The 22087-nt window shown below is 32.1% G+C and overlaps 4 protein-coding genes across 5 annotated transcripts in view; 2 read left to right on the top strand and 2 right to left on the bottom strand.

The window, feature by feature from the left end:
- Positions 1–22087, bottom strand: part of LOC125867017 (suppressor of mec-8 and unc-52 protein homolog 2) — a 460057-nt gene that overhangs the window by 93443 nt on the left and 344527 nt on the right. The window lies entirely within an intron of this gene.
- LOC125867047 (40S ribosomal protein S16) lies at positions 5699–6290 on the top strand. Its single transcript, XM_049547469.1, has one exon. It carries the CDS (start codon positions 5769–5771, stop codon positions 6210–6212), a length of 444 nt encoding a protein of 147 aa, XP_049403426.1. The 5' UTR covers positions 5699–5768; the 3' UTR covers positions 6213–6290.
- On the bottom strand, positions 8357–11830 carry LOC125867035 (probable xyloglucan endotransglucosylase/hydrolase protein 33). 2 transcript variants are annotated; one of them, XM_049547457.1, is made up of 5 exons: positions 11564–11830; positions 11362–11462; positions 10804–11012; positions 8516–9018; positions 8357–8454 (listed from the first exon to the last, which is right to left on the bottom strand). In XM_049547457.1, exons 1-4 carry the CDS (start codon positions 11796–11798, stop codon positions 8592–8594), a joined length of 972 nt encoding a protein of 323 aa, XP_049403414.1. In that variant the 5' UTR covers positions 11799–11830; the 3' UTR covers positions 8357–8454; positions 8516–8591. The 2 variants fall into 2 exon arrangements, with proteins under 2 accessions (XP_049403414.1, XP_049403412.1); XM_049547455.1 differs by lacking the exons at positions 8357–8454; positions 8516–9018 and adding an exon at positions 10046–10522 and having other exon boundaries at positions 11564–11827.
- LOC125867007 (U-box domain-containing protein 19-like) lies at positions 18769–21093 on the top strand. Its single transcript, XM_049547418.1, has one exon. It carries the CDS (start codon positions 18881–18883, stop codon positions 20936–20938), a length of 2058 nt encoding a protein of 685 aa, XP_049403375.1. The 5' UTR covers positions 18769–18880; the 3' UTR covers positions 20939–21093.

Here is a 22087-nt window from a genome sequence, read left to right as displayed (position 1 = left end):
TTTTTTATGTAAAAAGTATTATAAATCATAATAATTAATAGCTTAAAATATTTCAAAACATATAAAAAGTTTTTGTTAACTTTCAAAATTTCATCTATACCGCATCAATTGGGAGAAATATAGAGATATAGATATTTTAAGTTGCTAATTATTGTGAGTTATAGTACGTTTTATGTAATTTTCATATATATTACTCGGTCCTGATTTATGTGATACAAATGAAATTTCAAAAGTCAATGAATTTTTTATAAGTTTTTTTTATATTAACTTGTTAATTATTGTGATTTCTAATATATTTACGTAAAACATACTCTAAATACAAATAATTAGCAACTTAAAATATATAAAAACATACTAAAAAATTGATTAACTTCAAATTTCATATGTACCACATAAATTAAAACAGAAACAGTAACATATATTGGGCTCCATGCTGGCATGGGGTCCCGTATCTAGTTACTAATATATAAAAGAGTTTATGAAGCAGTTGTTCGTCAACATGCTTGCTTCCTGCACAAGGGTACTTTGGTAAGTTACTATCTAATTGTGCTTTACACTTTGTTGTGAATGCTTATACAATATGCTTTGGGAATTGTGCGTTTCATGATTATTTTTTTCCCTCTAATTCCTATTGTGTCCTTTTGTTGATAATGCAGTACTTTTTCAACGTTTTATTTGCCCCTTCTTTTGTACCTTTTTACAATAAATTCACTAATACATATTGGTAAATATATTGAAATGTCAGGCTTTTTTCAATGCCTTGAAGGCATAAACGTGCTGATGTTAGCACTTACTCAGACCCACACGTCCCATCAATAATATTTAGTATTCTTTTTTTTTGGTAGACATATTTAGTACTCCCTCCGTCCCTATTTACTTGTCCATATTTCCTTTTTTAGTTGTCCCTATTTAGTTGTCCATTTTGATAAATCAAGAAAGGACAACAAATTTTTTCCTATTATACCCTTATTTACACTTCTTGAAAATTGTAAAACTGTATGTTGTTTCCCTCCAATTTATTTCACTTTAATTCAAATAAGTGGTTGTAATTTTGAAGTGAAAAGTTGTCATAAGGGTAAAATTGTAACTTCACTGTGCTAATCATTGTTGCTTTAATCTGTGTGCCATTTCTAAAGTGGACAACTAAAAAGGGACGGAGGGAGTATTCATTTATAGTTATTTTAGGCTTTCTTTGTTATTGTGTTTGAGATCATGTAGAATAAAATTTAATATTTCATATTTCATATTTCATTACTAAGGCTAAATTTAAATGATAATATGATTGTTCATTATTGATATTTAAAAATAGTATTAAAAAATTATCGACACTTAGTTGCCTCTTCAAATTTCATTTGCATCATATTAATTGACCATTAATTCCGCACTTTTTTCCTTTTAATTTTGTCTTACATTTCTTTTTTTGCCTGTTATATATTTGAAAATTACAGTAATAATACTTTAAATCATAATAATTAATAAGTTAAAATATTTAAAAGTAATATAAAAAAATCATTTGACTTTCAAAATTCTATGAGTGACACATAAAATGGGTTAGAGGAAATGACATGTATTATTTGACAATGACGTAAAAAGTATTATAAATCACAATAATTAACAACTTAGAAATTTAAAAGGCATAAACAAAATTGGCTGACTCTCAAAATTATATCAATACCACATAAATTGGGACATGAGAAGTAACAAAAATTATTTAAAAACTACGTAAAAGCTACTACAAATTACAATAATTAACAATTTAAAATATTTAAAAGACATAAAAATGATTACTTTTGAAATTATATCTATGCCGCATAAATTGGGAGAACAAAATAATATATATTACTTCAAAATCACTTAAAAAATTATAAATCACAGTAATTAATAACTTAAAATATTTTTGAAAATCATATATAATTTTGAATAACTTCTCAAGTTTCAACATGCATGCTTGTAGTCGGGGGTAATTTGGCAATTTAAAGTTTTCTTTTTTTAAAATTTGTCTTTTATCACTCTATATATATTAAAAAATTATGTAAAAAATATTATAAATCATAATAATTAATAGCTTCAAAATATTTGAAAATATATAAAAGATTTTGTTAACTCTCAAAATTTCATCTATACCACATAAATTGGGATAAAGAGACAGAAATATTATATAAAATACATAAAATATATTGTAAATCACAATAATTGATAACTTAAATATCAAAAAAAAATTATATAAAAAAATGATTGACTTTTGAAACTTCATTTGTATCACATGATCAACACAAAAGGAGTAATATATTTTATATGAAAATTACGAAAAAAATACTATATATCACAATAATTAGCAACTTAAAATCTCTCTCTCTCTCTCTCTCTCTCTATATATATATATATATATATATATAAATTGATTGACTCTAATATATAAAAACATGTTAAGAAATTGATTAACTTCAAATTTCACATATATCACATAAATAAATTAAAACAGAAAAAGTAATATATATTGGGCACGTGCTGACACAGGGTATGTATCTAGTGAGAAAATAAGACTCCAAGCAAATGGTAAGGACATGACAAGACTCCGACAATAGATATTCAAAGCAGAACTTGACCAAATGACTCTTAAAAAATAAAAAATGTGAAGAAACATGCATCAGAATGAGTGAAGAACAGTTGAACCAAAGCTTAAATAAACATAATATTTGAGACAACCTATTAAGATATACTGAGCATAAAAAACTTTGGACAAAGGTGGATTAACAACAGTTGAAATTTAAACATATAAGAAAAGGACCTCAAACACATCATAAACTAAAGGAGATAACGAGCTAAGAAAGTCAAATACAACGATCCAAAACAAGATTAAACAAAGACATATTAAATCAAGGCTTAACCAACTTTATGAACACTGCCAGATAAATGACGAGAATATAAACAAACTCAATAGACTGAAATGCATTGATATTTAGTGAACAAACAAACAGCCTAATTTCAACCTAAACGGAGAAATTTAGGTAAAACAGTCATCAATTTCACCCAATTTTAATATGAAGAATGCTGAGACATAACTAAGAAAACATAAACGGCAAGCACAGGACAACTAAAATCAAACTAGACAAAGCTAGGGACAATTTTTTTACCTCTTTCTGGGCAGTGAAGCTAAGATACGAGGAGAAGACAACTTCACTTCCAAATGTGAAATCCCAATGAAAAGCTTCAATGAAAGCTTCAAAATAAGATCCCGAAACTCAAAGTTCTCAACTTAATAACTATGGTTGTTTGTTGTTGACATGGTACATACCTTAAGAAATAATAAATAATAAGGGTAATATTAATGTTCTGAGAAATGTATTAGATATTGAATAGAATATAATAGCAAAGGTAAAATGGACACGAATGGGTAAATAACTCATCTAAATTAGACAAGTATTGTTGGACATTTATTTGTAATATCATGCACAAGTAAAAATGAACGGAGAGAGTAATTATTTTCTCTCATTTATATATAACAAAAAAAAGTCGGTCATTATTTTTTTAACTCCGTATATTCAGTAGATTTTGATAAACGACACTTAAACAATTATTCATACTCTTCGCAGGTAAAGACATCAAAAAGAACCAAACGTAAAGCACAAAGGAAAAAAGAGATATGTCTTGATCACTAAAGCAACCAAAGAAAGGAAAGACAATGAGTAAGAGATTCGCTTGATTGATATGATGAAATCAAGTTTCAACAATTATGCCAAGAATCATGCAAGCTTCAAAGACAAACATATCTTGATTGATATGAAAAAATCAATAATCAACAGTCATGCCAAGAATCAAGCAAGCTTCAAAGGGAAGGAAGAAAAGTCAGTCGAGAATAATCAAGTGATTTTATCATGCACATATCTAATATGGACATGATTTAGCAAATCGCCTCAATCAAGGAATCTGTCAATATCCTTTATTGAGATAAACACTCTTGAGTTTTCCTTACTAGAGCATAAGTCTATCTATTTAAACCCCTTCAACCTTAGTTATGAAGTACGCACTTCACTTGAGCTTATATTGTAATCTTCTTTTATCCTTAATAAAACTTTGTACACACTTGAGTGAACAATTGAATATAAAGGAGAAAGAAAGATCTGAGTGTAGGTTATACGAGTAGAGATTGTGTCAAAGAAGAAGATATTATTTGCATATCAGACATGGCTCTCAATTGTAACACTTTGTTACACCCTAATCAAGTTCTAAAGGAAATGCTTGTAACCCAATGGGACTAGAAGTAGGCACCACATCGGTGTTTCGAACCAGTATAAAAACTCTTTGAGTCTTTTACTTACTGCATTTTTTCTTACCATACACGGTCTGAATGGATATTTTAATTCACTTGGCTACGAAACTTACTTGACTCTTTAACTTTACGGGTAATTAATTTACCCCCTAATCTCTTTTCAAGTGAATTAAAATACACCCTAATATTATAATACCAGTCTCACAATGGCAAGTGCATTCCACACGCATCATGTCATTGATACACCAGCGCCACATTAAACATTATTTAATTCTTTTTTGTTTCTTTTTATTTATTCACAATTTTAGAAAGTGAAAAATAATCTCAAAAATAAGAATTAATCCATGATTATAAGAAAAATAATCTCAAAAAAGAACAAATTTTCAGGTGAAAGAGATTCAAAATCTCAAAACCATTCTCACAAAAACACATTCAACTTTTAAAACACATAATCAAAACAAACAAATAATAACACCTGAAAATTTAATTTGAGGTGAAAAAATTGTAGATTTTCATTAAAAAGAGCTTAGTTCATCACATTCAAACATTGTCATAAATACTAATATTAATTTGAAGCAAGAACAAATCAATGATTTTTCTATTTTTTCTTTGTTCATCACATTTGTTGGATTTTACTGATAGAAAGCAAATGAGGGTGGGATGGGGGCATCTTGAAGAAGGAGAAAAAAGATGGAAAGTTCAACAAAAAAGAAGAAGAAAAATGTGAGGCACCGAGGTTCGAAGAGAAAGAAAGAGGGTGGGAGTGGGGGTTCGAAAATGATAGATAGGATCGGGATGGAGGTTTCAAATAAGGAGAAAGAGGTGGGGGGGGGGGGGGGGAAGGAGAAGAAAGGGGTGGGGCGGGGGGGGGGGGGGGGGGGGGGGGGGGGGGGGGGCGAAGAAGAAGAAAGGGATGGTGCTAGTGGTGGTCGAGGGTGGGAAGGGTGGATTGGGTGTGAGGAAGATGAAGGGACGGGAGGTGGGGCTGGGGTTCGTGGTACTAAGGGCTGGGGGTGGTAGGGTATGAAGAAGATGAAGGAAAAAAAAATTATTGGCTAAAAAGAAAATAATGGGGGACCCACTTATTCTTTTTCTCTTTAATTTTTTTTGTATAAATATGCTTTTATTTTTTTGACTTGTCATGTCAGCAATTTAGGTGTATTCTAATTCACTTAAAAGTATATTAGGGGGTAAATAATTTTTCATAAAGTTAAAGTGCCAAAATTAGTTTTGCTGCCAAGATCAGGGGAATTTTATGTATTTTCCCAAAATGATACTATAATTACTTCAATTTTAACGAGTTTCCCCTAAGTCCTAACCACAAGGACCCAAAAGCTTGAATGAGCACATCATCCAGTGGGCCTATTTACTCCATGAGCCCAATACAAAACCCTAATTCTCATATTACATAAGCTATTTTATTCCTCCATAGCTAAAACCTCCGAGAAATTTTCGAGTTTGGCCATCAGAGTAAGCAAAACCAAATAAAGCAGCTAAAATGCAGGCGGCACCGGCGACAGTGGAGTCCGTGCAATGTTTCGGGCGGAAGAAGACAGCGGTGGCGGTGACACACTGCAAGCGTGGTCGTGGTTTGATCAAAATCAACGGAGTTCCTATCGAGCTTGTTCAGCCGGAGATTCTCCGATACAAAGCTTTCGAGCCAATCCTCCTTCTAGGTCGTCAACGATTCGCCGGAGTTGACATGAGAATCCGCGTGAAAGGAGGAGGTCATACTTCTCAGATCTACGCTATTCGTCAGTCAATTGCAAAGGCTCTTGTTGCTTTCTACCAGAAGTACGTTGATGAGCAGACGAAGAAGGAGATTAAGGATATTCTGATTCGATACGATAGGACTTTGCTTGTTGCTGATCCTAGACGTTGTGAGCCTAAGAAGTTTGGTGGTCGTGGTGCTCGTTCTAGGTTCCAGAAATCTTACCGTTAATTTACGGTATCTGTTCTATTGCTATTGGTGCTATGCAATTTTGAGTATGGTTTCGGTTTAGGGATTATTATTATTATCATCTATTTACCATTAACGCTATCTGAGTAAGTTTTGGATTTTGATTAACCGTAATGTAGTTGTTCTACAGTGGAATGATTTTATGTTATGTATGCAGTGAAATATGTTTTTTCAATGCAAAATTAGAACTTATGTTATACAGTGTGCCATTTGCTTGATCCTGCTGATTTCTGCTGAATAAACCCTAACATGATTTCGATAAAGTTCATTTTGCTGATAGAGAACATAGCTGTAGACATTAACATTGTCCTTCTGTCATTGCGAAGAAATATAGAGATTATCATTATCCTGCAACATCAAAAAATTTGACATTCAATAGTTCTACCGAAATTGGATTGTGAAATAGTCTGTTATGGTCCCAATACACTATTTTGATTCTCTTTAGCTCTCTTAAGTTACCATGTACAGATTAGTTTGAGATGGAACAGCCTTATTTGCCTTGAAATAATGGTTTTCTAGTAGTAGTATGAGACCTGAACAGTATATACAATTCTTAGAGAACCCTAGCTTATGAGGGATTGAAATGTTGTTTATTATCTATTGGTTCTTGTAAATTATTTGTCTGTTTTTGTTCTACACTAGCCATATGCATGTTTGTGGTGCTTGGTGAAGAAAAGGTTCCCTTTTCATACTATGACTTGCTTTATTCTTTCTTTAGTAAGTTGGATATAGAAATGCTTCTTTGACATAGAAGCAGTGCATGCCCTACTATTTATACACAGACAGAGTAGAAAAGGCAAACGTAGGTTAACTCAGTTATCAAGAAATAAGAACTTGAAAACTCTTTTGCTGCTCTTGGCGGAGTTTGATATATGTATGAATAGTTAAACATTATACACAGACAAATATATGAAGTAGTACCTATTAGATAACAATCATTTGTTTCAACCTTTCGCTAGCATGCTTTAACAACCTTTGGAGTGTATATGGTCAAATCTTCACACCATCTTCGGTTTAGGAGAATAGTTGGCTCTTTGCCATGACCTCCTTGCATGAATGACATTCTCAGTTGTTTGGCTATTAGGTGCTTCTAGTTTCCTACTATACTCAGGCAGTTTGTTCTGTTTTATGTTTGCAGTCTCATAATTGATCCGCATTTTTACATCTTTGGCATTTCTTTGAAATGGAATTCTATTTGTTGCTTGTTCTGAGGTGAAGAAGGCCACCTCTTTGTCCCGTACTCGGATTCAATCCACATCCCTTGCTTGAACCTTCTAATCCTAACTCAATTCAATAAGATTTCCTTGTCAAGTGAATCCATTTCTGAGATTGGATAGTAGTAACCTAGAGGCTGCAAGTCACGGGGTGGTCATAACATAAGGCTGCAAGTATTTCGGACAATGTAAATCTCTGGTCCCTGCATTAGGGTTGAATCATATTAATTGTGTTTTGCAGTCCATCTTTTTTGCGGCAATACTAAGATGGTGGAGACTCAGATTTGTGTGGCCTACACAAACTTCTTTCCTGGTGGCTTCTTGATGTTTCAAATCTGTGTCTTGAGTTTTCTTTGACAATTCTTGTCGTCTTAGTTCAGGCGCACAGTTTATTTTCATCAGTCCGTACTGTGGCGCTCTCTTTTACGAAATGCATCATATTTTCATTGCCAAAAGCACTAAGATTGAAGTAGGTATTATCCTGTAAATTATTCGTAATTCGCACTTCAACCCGCCCTGCATAGCCTTAAACCCACCCCACCCCCTTGCCATCCCTAGTGTGATGGGATTAGCAATGATATTTGATGAGAATATTTTATCTCACCTTTTTCATCGGATAATAATCTCAGTATTTTAGTTCAAATGGTGAGATAAAAAAATTCTAGGATTATGTTGGAATTATTATGCTTATCCCACGAACCAAATGATCTCAAGAGGCTAGAGAATGACATAGCCAGATACTCTTTATGATTTCCTTAACTACATATTGAATTTGAGGAATCCATCAGGTGGTTTGAGCCATTTGACTAGAATGATATGAACAAGTTTGCTATTTCTATCATATATAGTTAGCTTGATTCCAGTTAGATAGGCTAGGTAATATAATTCAATTAGCAAACTCGAAAAATATAATTCATTTGAATACCACTAACTAAGATTCTTGAACAAGTTAGGTACTCGGATCAACAATTTTTTTACATCATAGAAAGAATTTGGTCAAATAGATGTTCCTTTTTTTAGGAAGAATCGTCCTTACTAACACAGTATATGCTTAGTCCACCAGACTATCACCTCTATATAGGTAGAGTCGCCCTTGCTAACACGGTATGCTTTGTCCTCCAAACTATCTTCTTTTTAGTCAAATAGACTATGTAGCATTGCACTCTGGTGGTAGAACTTTGTATCTCTTAGTATCTTGACAATATGAGTAAAACATATGTTTTCTCCTCGCCCAATCCAATCCTGCCATCTGTTGTGATGATAATTTCATAAATCCTTCTCCATCAACAGGGTCCAAACTTGATGTACTACTTCTCTTAGAACATGTAGGAGTTAATATTGAAGAAGAATTAGTATTATTTTGTTGTTGTTTTATACAACCTTCTAATTCTATTCCTTTCATTGTTGTTACAAAAGGTGCATAATTGTAGTTTACAGGGTATTTTCCTCCATGTGTTGCCCATTCTGATCCATCCCATATTGTCACTATAATTGACATTGGCTTTGATGGGTAAACTGAAGAAATTGCTGTGCTGTGAACCACTTCTCTTATTGGCACATTGTCCACAAGAAATCTGTTGAAATTTACAATAAAATTGTCAACTTTTGAATCCAAGTAGATAAAAGTATATATAGTTTCCAAACATAATGGGGGTGTNAACAAAATATAAACTCATGGATCAATTATTGTATTAAAATATCTCAAATCATGAAAAGAAATCACATGGTGATTCCATATCATGGTTTTTGGAGAATATGGTATCACCTCTCATGATATGGAATCATGAGATGAAATCAGCGTAAAATCGCATGTCCAAACGCTGATTTTATCTCACGACACCATATCGTGATATGATATCGCACGGCCAAACGCCTACTAAGAATGATATGAACAAGTTTGCTATTTCCATCATATATAGTAAGCTTGATTCCAGTTAGATAGTCCTAGGTAATAAAGAGTATTTGGTGGAAACAAATGTACTGAAGCTTAAATGTTTAGATATGCCCATTATGGTTCATAATATTTGGAGAATGATACTCCCCGTCCACTTTTAATTGTCATAGTTTTTTTTTTTTAGAAAAATTACAATTTACGATATTTTTCGTATAGTTTTTGAATATCTAAATTTTGTATTTAAAATATCGAATTAATGTAATCTAATATATCTTTGAAAATTAGACAAATTGATTTTTGGGAAGCACAACATGACGATTAAAAGTGGACAGAGGGAGTGTATGATTAATGCAATAATAGCCTATATTTTATAAAATCAAGTTTAATTATTGTAAGACACACTTAAATCTTAGAGAGGAAATTTTTAACGTTAATCCAAACACCACAATTATAAACAAAATAAAAATATGTTATTACTCGATTAACATATATATCAATTCAATTAGCAAACTCGAAAAATATAATTCGTTTGAATACCACTAACTAAGATTCTTGAACAAGTTAGGTACTTAGATCAACAATTTTTTTACATCATAGAAAGAATTTGGTCAAATAGATGTTCCTCTATATAGGAAGAGTCGTCCTTACTAACACAGTATGCTTCATCCACCAGACTATCACCTCTATATAGGAAGAGTCGCTCTTGCTAACACGGTATGCTTCGTCCACCAAACTATCTTCTTTTTAGTCAAATAGACTATGTAGCATTGCACTCTGGTGGTAGAACCTTGTATCTCTTAGTATCTTGACAATATGAGTAAAACATATGTTTTCTCCTAGCCCAATCCAATCCTGCCATCTGTGGTGATGATAATTTCATAAATCCTTCTCCATCAACAGGGTCCAAACTTGATGTACTACTTCTCTTAGAACATGTAGGAGTTAATATTGAAGAAGAATTAGTATTATTTTGTTGTTGTTTTATACAACCTTCTAATTCTATTCCTTTCATTGTTGTTACAAAAGGTGCATAATTGTAGTTTACAGGGTATTTTCCTCCATGTGTTGCCCATTCTGATCCATCCCATATTGTCACTATAATTGACATTGGCTTTGATGGGTAAACTGAAGAAATTGCTGTGTTGTGAACCACTTCTCTTATTGGCACATTGTCCACAAGAAATCTGTTGAAATTTACAATAAAATTGTCAACTTTTGAATCCAAGTAGATAAAAGTATATATAGTTTCCAAACATAATGGGGGTGTAGCTTAGTTGGAGAGATGTCAATCCCTCGAAAGGGACTGGGTTAATAAATAAGCAGGTCAATAATCAGTTCAAATTTAGGCGAGTTATGATCATTTCATAGGCTATTCTCTCTCAATAATAAATAAACTTGGTCAATAATCCTCTACGTGTGACTTTGTCTTGAAAATCAGACAAATAAATTGAAACAACAGACTTACACTATATGATGATTGTTCCAAAGGATGGTATAGTCATGAAAATCCAAAGTTGGATCAAACCATAGGTAGAATTTTTCTTCTCTTCCAGTGTGAACACTTCCATTTCCATAAAGATTTGTCTGCAAAACCCAATCCCTTCTCTTCTCATGCCCAAGCAATTCAAAGTCTATTTCATCGTGGTTGTGTGGAAACACATCTGAATTTGACATCTGAAAATTGGAAAGGAAAAAAAATTATACTTTACGAGAAAATTTATAGCCACAAAAACTTTTATAGCTTGTTTTTAAATCACAAATTTCAAAAGTCCTACTTTGAATAGGGACATAGGGAGTACTAATTACTGAGCATGCATGATGTAAGTTGAGAACCAGGAAAATCTCATGTTTAAAACAATTCATCAGACGCAAAATATTAAATCATGAACTTTTTTCCTATTTATCCACGCCTTGATAGACAGACTTACACAATATATACTTGTGTTGATAGAACAAATTAATTGAAGGACGTATAAATTGGTCCAGACACCGCAATAATTATTAGGGATGAATGGAAACTTACATAAAAGGCAACAACAACTCCTGATGTAAAATGAGCAGGCAATTTTAGTGCAGCATTAAAGAAACCATAGTAATATTTCTCTTTGGAGATTAGTCCAGAACCTGTGGAGTGACAAAATTAAAAAAAAAAGTTATTAATACTTTATCTAAGTTATAAACTAAACCAAAAAAAAAATTAAAAAATTGAAATTGTTGTAGTGTACCTGAAGATTTATCTAAAATAATTTCAGCACTTGATCCATTATTTGTCATATGAATATTAGAACCTCCATAAAACACATTATAACTCTGATTAACCGATAATCGACTAAAATGATCGGTTAATTTTTCGATTTCTGGAGGTTTATACACTGGACCTCGACATGAGACAACAATAATCATGCATAAAATCAAGAATTGTGATAATACAATTTTTCTATCATGAAGAAAAAATTCCATTTTTTATTTTATTGTTTGTAATAATGAGAATGTGTGGGGGCAAAAATGGGCTATTTATGGAGCGAAAAAATAGAGATGAAAACAATATTGTGCTTAGTTGTAGCAAGCTGTATGTAATTGTCTTCTAAAGAATCTAATTAAATAATATTAATTGATTTGTGGACAGTGATTAGAAAGCTCATGTGCTATAGAGAAAGACATGTTTTTGGAAAGAACCCTCATGGTCCAAAAACTTTTTTTCCATATTCCAATATTCGATATTCGTTTCACTAAATTTAGATTCACGTCAAAAAATTTCATATTGAGGGATTAAATAATTCGTCATACAGATGATGTTATATTTACTAATTGAATATATAAAATTTTTAATTATAAATAAAGAAATATTTATTATTTCACGATATCGTTATTTGTATTCATGGACCAAATTGAGCTCAAGTGGGAGCCATGCTACAACAAAAGTTACGACTTTTGATTGTTCGGTGAACGCATTAATGAATAGTACTATATATTTATTGACACATTCATGTACTACTTTATTACTATTATTTTTGGAATTGAGATTGGACTTATTGACTAATGGGGTCATGAATTCGGTTCAATATTCTTTGATACTAAATTAAAAGTTTATATATTTAATGTGACAAACGATATTTAGAAATAATATTAGTGAGATTCAAACATGTGAGCACTATCTCATTCCAAAGCATCTAAAATTACTAGGTTATAACAACTTATAGTGTTAAGGGTATCCAAAATATGTTATTTAATCATTTCGTATATCATTTTACTTATATATATATATGATATTTTTTCTAATGAAACCTTGACAACCATTTAGCTACGCCACTGCAGTCACATCCAAATTGTTGTTACATTGATTTGTTCATGAATGATTTAATTGTTAGTTGAATCTTTACTTTTTAGTTAAGAGAATGACCATATATATATATTTATATATAAAATATTTTTCATTTTTATTTTTTTAAAAATAAAAGTTCGATTCTTCGATGCACCGAAGTTTTGAGACCCTTACACCGAACACCGAATCTAAGAACCGAACTTCAGAAAAAATAACACCGAATCAAAAAACCGATAAACCGAATTAGTTCGATTGGATTCCATTTTTTGCTTTTCCAATTATGCCCACCCCTATGAGGAACAATTGGAGATGAAATCATAGATTTGCGTAATACATTCTGCTGCTACTTTTGTCTCTTGCTTCAATCAACAGCTGTTAATTGACACAAACGCGTCCAACTAGCCCAACTTGATCCAACAAACTCCCTATTCTCTTATTCTTTATTATTGCATTATTTCTTATGTATAATGATGTTTTTTGTAATTATTATTAATTTATTAAAATTGTCATTTTGATTAACAGTAAAATTTATAAAAAGAAATTTAATATAAATGAATTATGACCGATCAAGTTCAATTTCTTAGAGCTAAAACACCAAAGTTGTGGTTTGTTATTGTCTATGACGCCTCCATTTATTTCTTTTATAGGCCACAAAAGTTGAATCGTCACCTTAATATGAAACACCAGCTTACTTGATAGAAAAAAGTTATTTTATAGCATGTGCATATGTTCCATAGAAATCTCACGTCTAGGATTAGAGAAATCAAGGATTGTATTGATGAAAATAATGTTGAGTTACAACCTCCTTATATAGGGAGAGAATTGTAAAGTTCTAAGTTAACTATACTTAGAGTCCTACTACAATACCTATTACTATAATAATAATAATAATAATAATAATAATAATAATGCAATTATAAATAATCTAATCCTAATCGTAATATAATCCTAATCATAATATAATTCTAGTCGTAATATAATCCTAATTAATATAAGTAGTTTAATTCTAGTGTGACTCTAATTCTAGAGCAGTGTTGTAAACTCGTCAGTTCTTTTGACATGTTTCAATCGTCAGCTTCCTTCTTCATCAACACTTGTTGCAGACACGTCAGTCAACTTTGTTGAACGTGTTCCTTTGACATGTTCTAATTGTCAGCTTCCTTCTTCTTCAACACTGATACTTTGACTAAAGTTAATTGGAGTAGGTGGACTTGCGGTTTGAAATTGACTGTTGAGCTCCCGAGGGTCATTATGATTGCTTCCACCGGTAAAGCGGTCTTCCCTGAGTGAAGTCTCTTTCGAATGTCCATTGTCCAACCATATGTCGGTTCTACACGGGTAGATACTCGAGGCTCTTCGTGACACCTCAGGAATGGCTTCTTCCATTCTCTCTGGATCGTCACATATATTAATTCCATCGTATTTGATTATGTTACCTATCGTGGTTTGATTTGCTCCTTTCACTATATCTAAAAAAAAATATTCTTCATACAATTACTGCCGGTTATTTGATTCACGAAATTATTAATGACAGTCATTCTTATTTAAGAGGTGTTAAGTAATAAAATTATAGGATAATTATTTATTAATAATAAAAGAAATTAGCAATGAAGAAATTAAACTATTAAAACATAAAAGATTAAATTTGATGCAGGTAATTCTTGTGTATTGATTCGTTCATTATGAATGGATCCTTGTAATGTTTGAGCTAATTATTGGACTAGTTACTACTTAATTGAATTGAATTATTTCATGTAATTAAGGAGTTGAAGAAAGATTTTGTGGGATACCTTAAGGAATGATGAGATTGTAAAAAGATTTTATGAGATTTTTGGAAAAGAAATGCTTGCATTAAGGGAATAATTAATAATGGGATACACTTACAAATTAGTATTATTAAGAGTATAAGCCAAGAACATGTCTTCATAATACATAAATTATAAGCTCACAAATAAAATTTAAAAAATAATTAAATATGTTGTAAAAATTTGAAGATTCATGGCTTAATTGTGGATGGAATTGAGTGGTATTGTTCCATTGATCTCATGTTATCTATCTTAATGATCTGTATTAGTTTGATGGGAGAAAAATTAAAGAATATGACCATATTTTGTTGAACTTGAAAATAACTTGCTTAAGAAATATTAATTTATTGATTTTTAAAGCTTTAGGTTGAATCTAATTACTGAAAAAAGTTATTGAGGTGAGAGTTTTTCTATTCTCAAAGTTCAAATATAAGATTTCTATTTAAAGATAGAGGAATCTCAATCATTCCATCACAACTTATATCGATAAACAAGTTAACATTTGTAACAACTAAACACCAATATGTTCATTCTTCTAAATAGATATTAGTTGTAAGAGGACCGTGCTAAACTTATTAAGATATAAAAGTTGTAATTTTATTAAAGAAATTTCATTTGTATCATATTTTTTACTGCGTAATCAATCTAGTGTAGTGATTGTTTAATTATGTATTGGTGAAATATTTATAGTTGTTAAAGTTCTAAAGTCACATAATTAGATAAAAAAAAATTAAAAAAATTATTCATGAGAAAGCAAGTTTAGCAAAAGATTAGCAAGCATCAAAGGAACACAAGTAAAATAACTACCAAATATGATAAATTTGAGAATAAAATCTCCAAATTTCAAGATAAAGTGCTAAAAATTCTAATTGATCTTATTATTTAAAATTAGCGGATTTAAACTAATTATGATATCAATAGAGTCAATTCAAAAACTTAGATCAAAAGTGATCTAGACCCCTATTTTGAAGTAATCATAAATAATAATTAGTATAAGACTAATTATCTTCTTTAATTTAATTTAATAGAAATCAAAGTTATCAACTTAAAGAATTAATATTATATCTTAAAATATTGTGCTTATAAGTTTGTAACTTGTAAAATAAATCCATTATCACCATACAAAAATGTATAAAGAGGAGAAACCTCTCAAATAATATTTTGATCATATCTTTTGAAAATAACAAAAGTATCCCTATATATATAAAAAAAATATATATATCTCAAATAGCATAAGTCTCGAATCTTACTTTTATGAAAATAATAAATAGAAAATCTAACTAAAAAACTTTAAATCAGGGAAGGAAGTAAAAAAAATACTTTCAAAACTAGCTAACAAAAATAGTCGACTTTGTTTACTCCAAAATCACACTTCCTATTTGAGCAACTTTTTGGGCTTGATTCTTCAGTACTTTGGCATTCATATCAGGCCCAAAAGCAACTTTTTTGGACTCATTTGGGCCTCAATGTGGCATACAAAATCAGTTTTTCTGGGCTCCTTATTGGGGCTTCATTTGGCCCAATCTTCTTTCTTAGCTTGAAATTGGACACTTCTTTCGTGATATATATTTTTTGATTTTCTATTGAAACCCATCAACTTTAATGGACGTATATCATTGTGAATGCTATCAGGTGGGGTGGAGCGGGCTTATCTTAAGATAAGTTTTATAGAGTGACGACTAGATTGATTTTGTTGTATAGGCTGGAATGATGATCATTTAAGAACTCCATGTTCAGAAGATGCAAATTTTGGAAGTGAGGATGCTGAGACTGATGTACGGACATACTAGGAGTGATAAGATTAGGAATGAGGATATCCGAGTCAAGGTGGGTGTGGCTTTCATTGTAGACAAGATGAGGGAATCTATGCATGAAAAAGTTTGAAAATGCAAAGAGGAGATGCATAGATGTCCTACTGAAGAGGTGCAAGAGGTTGGATGTAGTGGATATGAGGAGAGGTTGGAGTACGTCGAAAAAAATATTAACAAGAGGTGATTATACATGACATGACACAACTTTAGTTTACCAAAGACATGAACTTAGATAAGAGGGTGTGAATGTCACAGATTAGGGCACAAGATTAGTCAGTAGTGAAGTGTTGCCTTGATTTTCGATGGGTTTAGGTTTAGTGATGTATATCGGAGTATTAGTCTCAGTGTCTTGCTTTTAATGATCTATCATCATCTATTGTTTATGATGTTTCGATTACTGCACTATTTTGTTGTTTTTACTGATTTCTTATTAGTTGCTAGGTTTTCTTCACTATCACTTGACATTTTCATACATACTTTAATGTCCTACAAAAACAACTTCTCTAACTCCACAAGGTAGAAGTAAGATTTGCATACGCTTTATTTTCCGCAAACCCCACTTATAAAATTATACTAAATATGTCATCATATATTTCTATAATATTAATAAATTAGTTGATCAAACGGTATATTAGCGGAGCTTATAATTTTAGCAAAACACCTCGAAGATGAAGTCGGAATGTACGTTCCAGCACATCACATGATAACATTAAACGAAGTCTCCTCCAACTTCGATGCATTATCGACTATAGTACATCTATATTTCTTAAAATTATTATACATTTGAGTGATTCAATGCTGCCGGTGCCTCTTATCTGTCCTAGTAATTGCTGACTTGTTTTTATTCCCATACCTCTATTAAATTTCATAACATGCATAGCCAACTCATATAATAATGTTTCAAGATCAAATTTTAAGGTTTCCCTTCAAGCACTTAAAGAGTGCTGTTTAATCATTAATGAACTCCAATAAATTCACTTAAGTTAGGATTTAATTAAATCTTAACAGAGTGAATTCTTTTAATTCGTTCAAAATTCTAGTGAGCAGACTTATGCTACAATCTCAGAATATTGAGATTTTAGGTATTATACTATTTTTAGACTTGATCTATTTTGACTTTCGATTCGAATTGTCCTTGATTTATATAGCAAAGCCGGTTGAATAAAATAAAGTAGTAATAATTATGACAATTTGAACAAAATATAAAAGTTATCAATAATGTTACTAATATCAACAAAAACAGATTATGTATTTGTAACTGTCCTTGACGAGTTTTTATATTGAATAGCTATCAACTCAAGGATGGACATCTTGAATTAGAACTCGCTATAAATGTCTATCTAGATATCAATAAGAATTTAATACACTTTATAAACTCAACTATTGAAAAAAGAACTTTTTTTAATAAGTAAATGGAACTCGTAAGGGAAAAAAACGAGTTAACAAAAATAATGAAAAGAAGAAAAAAATATTTGATTTCTTAGATGACTAAAACCAAATTCGAACTAGAATTATAACTTTGAGGAATTGGATAAGCCAAACTTCTAATATAGTGCAAAATTAGACATTTTCGCAAAATATAAAGACAAATTTGGACCTTTATTAATTATATATTTTATAATAACATAGAGTCACAATATATTAATTGGACAATAATCAACCTCCATCTAAACCAAATAAATATCTCTCGTTATGTCACTTTCCTTCTTTCTTCCTTTTCAAGACTAGTTAACTTCAAACATAGACTAAAAGCAAAAAAATTGTTTACGGCTTTCCGTTTTATATTAGTTGTCCATCATATAATAAATAGTTACCCTAATTACTTGTCAATTTATCTTTATAGTTTTTATTTATTTTTTGAAAGCATAAACAAATTTGTGAAGTTCTACAAAAGTTTCTTTTAAGGGGGTAAATTAATAAAACTAACATGTTTATTTATGATTTCTTAAGGAACAAAGAGGCTTTTGGACAACTAATATCAGGGCGACAGGGCAGAGCTAGACAGCATACGAATTCGGCCAAACTCAATAAATTTTACTCAAATAATGTATTTGTATTAATAAATTTATTAAATATGTATAAATATTAAATTTAAAATCTAATAATTATCACCTTAAATCATCATTGTAAAATTTAGAATTTATAAAATTAAAATTTTAATTCCGCCCGTAGGACGGAGCAAGTACCAATTTATTTATTTATTTGCATGCCAATAATGTCACTAGTACGTTTATTACAAAGTGTCGGCTACGTCCCTTCACGTACCCTTCTTCCCATAAGTCATAACTATGCTTTTTATTATTTTATGAAAGTCTCCACGAACTCTCCTTCACAAAATATCCTTAGTGAACTTTCCGTCTCAAAATAATTGTCACAAATTTTAACCGTTCGATCACTAATCACCACTTATCTTTTAACACGTGTCCCCCATACATTTTTTTCAACTAATAACTTATATATATAGTGCCAACTACTTTAACAATATCATACACAAAATCTACTAAAAAGTTGTTCACATAAGTCCATACACATTTTTTCCCCTTTTGTTCATATATACTTTTTAAGATTTGATCTTTGTGTTTTCTTGATATTTTTTTTATCTCAATGATCAACAAATCTAACGAATTCATTCGCCGGATTTTGAATTTTCCGGCTATTCGTCCTAGTGAAACAGTGTGTTTTTCTAGCCTTGTTGCATCTTTGATCCAATTAGGCCAAACAATATGTGAATACAAGTCAAGAACTTTTTATACAAATAAGAAGAATGTTAGGAATTCGATTCGTTTAATTGAGGATATTCTCATTGTTCTTAAAGAAATCCCAAATGGGGTTTCAAGATTTGCTAATTCAAGTATTGTGAGCTTATCTGAGATTCATTTTATCTTCCAGAAGTTTCATTTCTTGTTGGATGATTGTAGCAGAGAAGATTCAAGAATATGGATTTTAGCAAAATCCGAGGATGTCTCTTGCCAGTTTCAGATGCTGGCAAGAGCTGTTGCTGTGGCACTTGATGTTCTTCCTTTGAAGGAAATGGATGTTTCTGTGGAGGGTCAAGAAGTGGTTGAGTTTGTGAGGAATCAAGCTGTTAAGTTGAAGTTTGAAGTGGAAATGGATGATGGGAGAATGCAAGTGAATGTTTTGAAGATTTTGGATCAACTTGAAGATGGAATTGTTCCTGAATCACATGATCTGAAAAGGGTTCTTGATTATTTAGGGATTAAACGTTGGAGCGCGTGTAATAGAGAAGTTAAGTTCTTGGATAATGAGATGTTGTTGGAGGGGAATACTGAGGAGAAGAGAGATATGGGGATCCTTAGTAGCTTAATGGGGTTCATGATATACTGCAGGGGAACTCTGTTTGATGTATTGGATAATGGAGCAGGCAGACAAATCAATGGAGGCAGTACTAATGCAGATCAAGTCATCAGGTTCTTGAATCTTGATGATTTCAGGTGTCCAATTACACTTGAAATCATGAGTGATCCAGTGACAATAGCCTCAGGTCACACGTATGATCGGGCTTCGATTCTGAAATGGTTCAGAGCTGGAAACTCCACTTGTCCAAAGACTGGTGAGAGGTTAACAAGTATTGATTTGGTTCCTAATTTTGCTTTGAAGATTTTAATCAAGCAGTATTGCTCTGCGAATGGTATTCCATTTGTGGAGACTGGTAGGCGAAATCGTGATGCTGGAAGATTTGTTGGTTCAAGCAGTGTGGCTAATGAGCAGGCTATGAAGTTGCTTGCAAGTTTTCTAGTAGGCAGGCTGGTTGCTGGAACAATGGAACAGCAAAATAAGGCTGCTTTCGAGATTCGTTTGCTCACTAAAACAAGCATTTTTAACAGGTCTTGTTTGGTGGAAGCTGGTGTAATCCCACCTCTTCTGAATCTTGTTACTTCAAGGGATTCTTCTTGTCAAGAGAATGCAATGGATACTCTGCTGAACCTCTCAAAGAACTCTAAATGCAAAAGCACAATTGTTGGAAATGGAGGTTTGTTCTTGATACTTGATGTGTTGAAAGGAGGGCTAAAGATGGAAGCTCGACAGCACGCAGCTGGTACATTATTCTACCTTACATCAGTAGAAGAGTACCGTAAAATGATGGGAGAAAATCCAGAGTTCATTCCATCACTTTTGGAGTTGCTAAGAAATGGCACTGACAGAGGAAAAAAGAATGCCTTGGTCACCATTTTTGGCCTCCTAATGCGCCCCGAAAACCACTGGAGAGTGATTGCTGCTGGATTAGTCCCCTTGGTGGTTAATCTGTTGAAATCTTTCGAAAGGGAAGATCTCATTACAGATTCTTTAGCAGTTTTAACAACGCTTTCTGAAAGGCTAGACGGAGCAATGGCTGTTCTTTATGCTGGAGCTTTGCCTATTATTGTCAATGTTCTAAGTTCTTGCAATTCAAGGGCATCCAAGGAGTACTGTGTCTCATTGTTGCTGGCTTTGTGTATCAATGGTGGAGCAGATGCAGTTCCTGTTTTAGTAAAGAACTCATCTCTCATGGGACCGTTATATTCCCTCCTGGCTGAAGGCAACTCAAAAGCAAGCAAGAAAGCTAGTACACTCATCAGAATCTTGCACGAGTACAACGAGAAGACCTCATCTGGCTTGATCACTCCAGTTTTTATAGAGGATCAATTCATTAATGTGTGGTAATTATTTACAAGCATCCAACATGTATATATACACCATGGTGTAGGATGCTTTAGTGTCATTTTCCATTACTGGTGATATCGGCTCAAGTTTTTAAGAGCTAGTCACACTACACTGCTGCAGCTTCTGGTTTTTTGAATGAAGCTTTGTATAGTTTTACTTGTATCTCTATACTTTCTAATGGTAATGTGAATTGTTGTTCATGTAAACATCAATCGTTGTAATCTTCGAATAAATAATAAGCATTATCTTATCTGAATCAGTTGGTACAAATATACAATCAGTTTACTTGTTTTATCTTTGATTGTTCAGTTTCATCTTCTGGTAGGCACCTAATCGAAATCAAAATGTGTATAAGAGGAAACTTAAGTAATTGTACAACCTTGGCAGAGGCGGATCTTCAGCGAGTTCAATAGGAACCATTAACTATAAATTCTAGATTCGCCTTTGAGTTCTCGGGTAGGATGAAATGAAAGTTAATTGTACATGAGAATGTGCACTAAGGATGGACTGACGTTGAAAAATCGAGAGCCTCTTCAAGTTTAACAACCACCTGTTCCATGGATGGTCTTTGCTGCTTAAGCCCTATGCTAGTCAAAGCTAGCTTAAGAACAAGTTCAAATGCCTCCATTGAGAACTTCCCCTCCAGTTTGGGATCAGCAAATTCTTTGATGTTCCCACCTTTAGTCAAGTTTTTCGCCTATGATTCAAAAAGACTCGTTAAGAAAAAACTTGAAAGGAATGCAAGAGAAAATGGAGGAGTTAATATGTTTACCATTTTACTTAGAGGCATTGGATTCTTCAAATCCAAGTTGATAACCCTTTGTCCAGATAAAAGTTGTAGCAGTACTATCCCAAAGCTATAGACATCACCATAAGAATTAACGTGACGGTTCTTTTGATACTCAGGATCAACATAACCATAGGTTCCTCTCACTTCTGAGCTAGCATATGAGTGTCCAATGCTAATAATTTTGACAAACCAAAGTCTGAGAGTTTGGCCTCAAAGCTAGCAGATAGAAGAATGTTTGCTGGCTGCAAAATTTCACCAAAAAAAGGAAACATAACTGAGTTTTTTTTAAAGAAAATGGAAGACAGAGTATGGATGTAAAATAAGATTTTACCTTGATATCCCGGTGAATGATTGATCCA

Source organism: Solanum stenotomum, chromosome 6, assembly GCF_019186545.1.
Source record: "Solanum stenotomum isolate F172 chromosome 6, ASM1918654v1, whole genome shotgun sequence".
Taxonomy (NCBI): Eukaryota; Viridiplantae; Streptophyta; class Magnoliopsida; order Solanales; family Solanaceae; genus Solanum; species Solanum stenotomum.
Note: the sequence above shows the minus strand (reverse complement) of the source record. Positions and strands in the feature narration are given on the sequence as shown.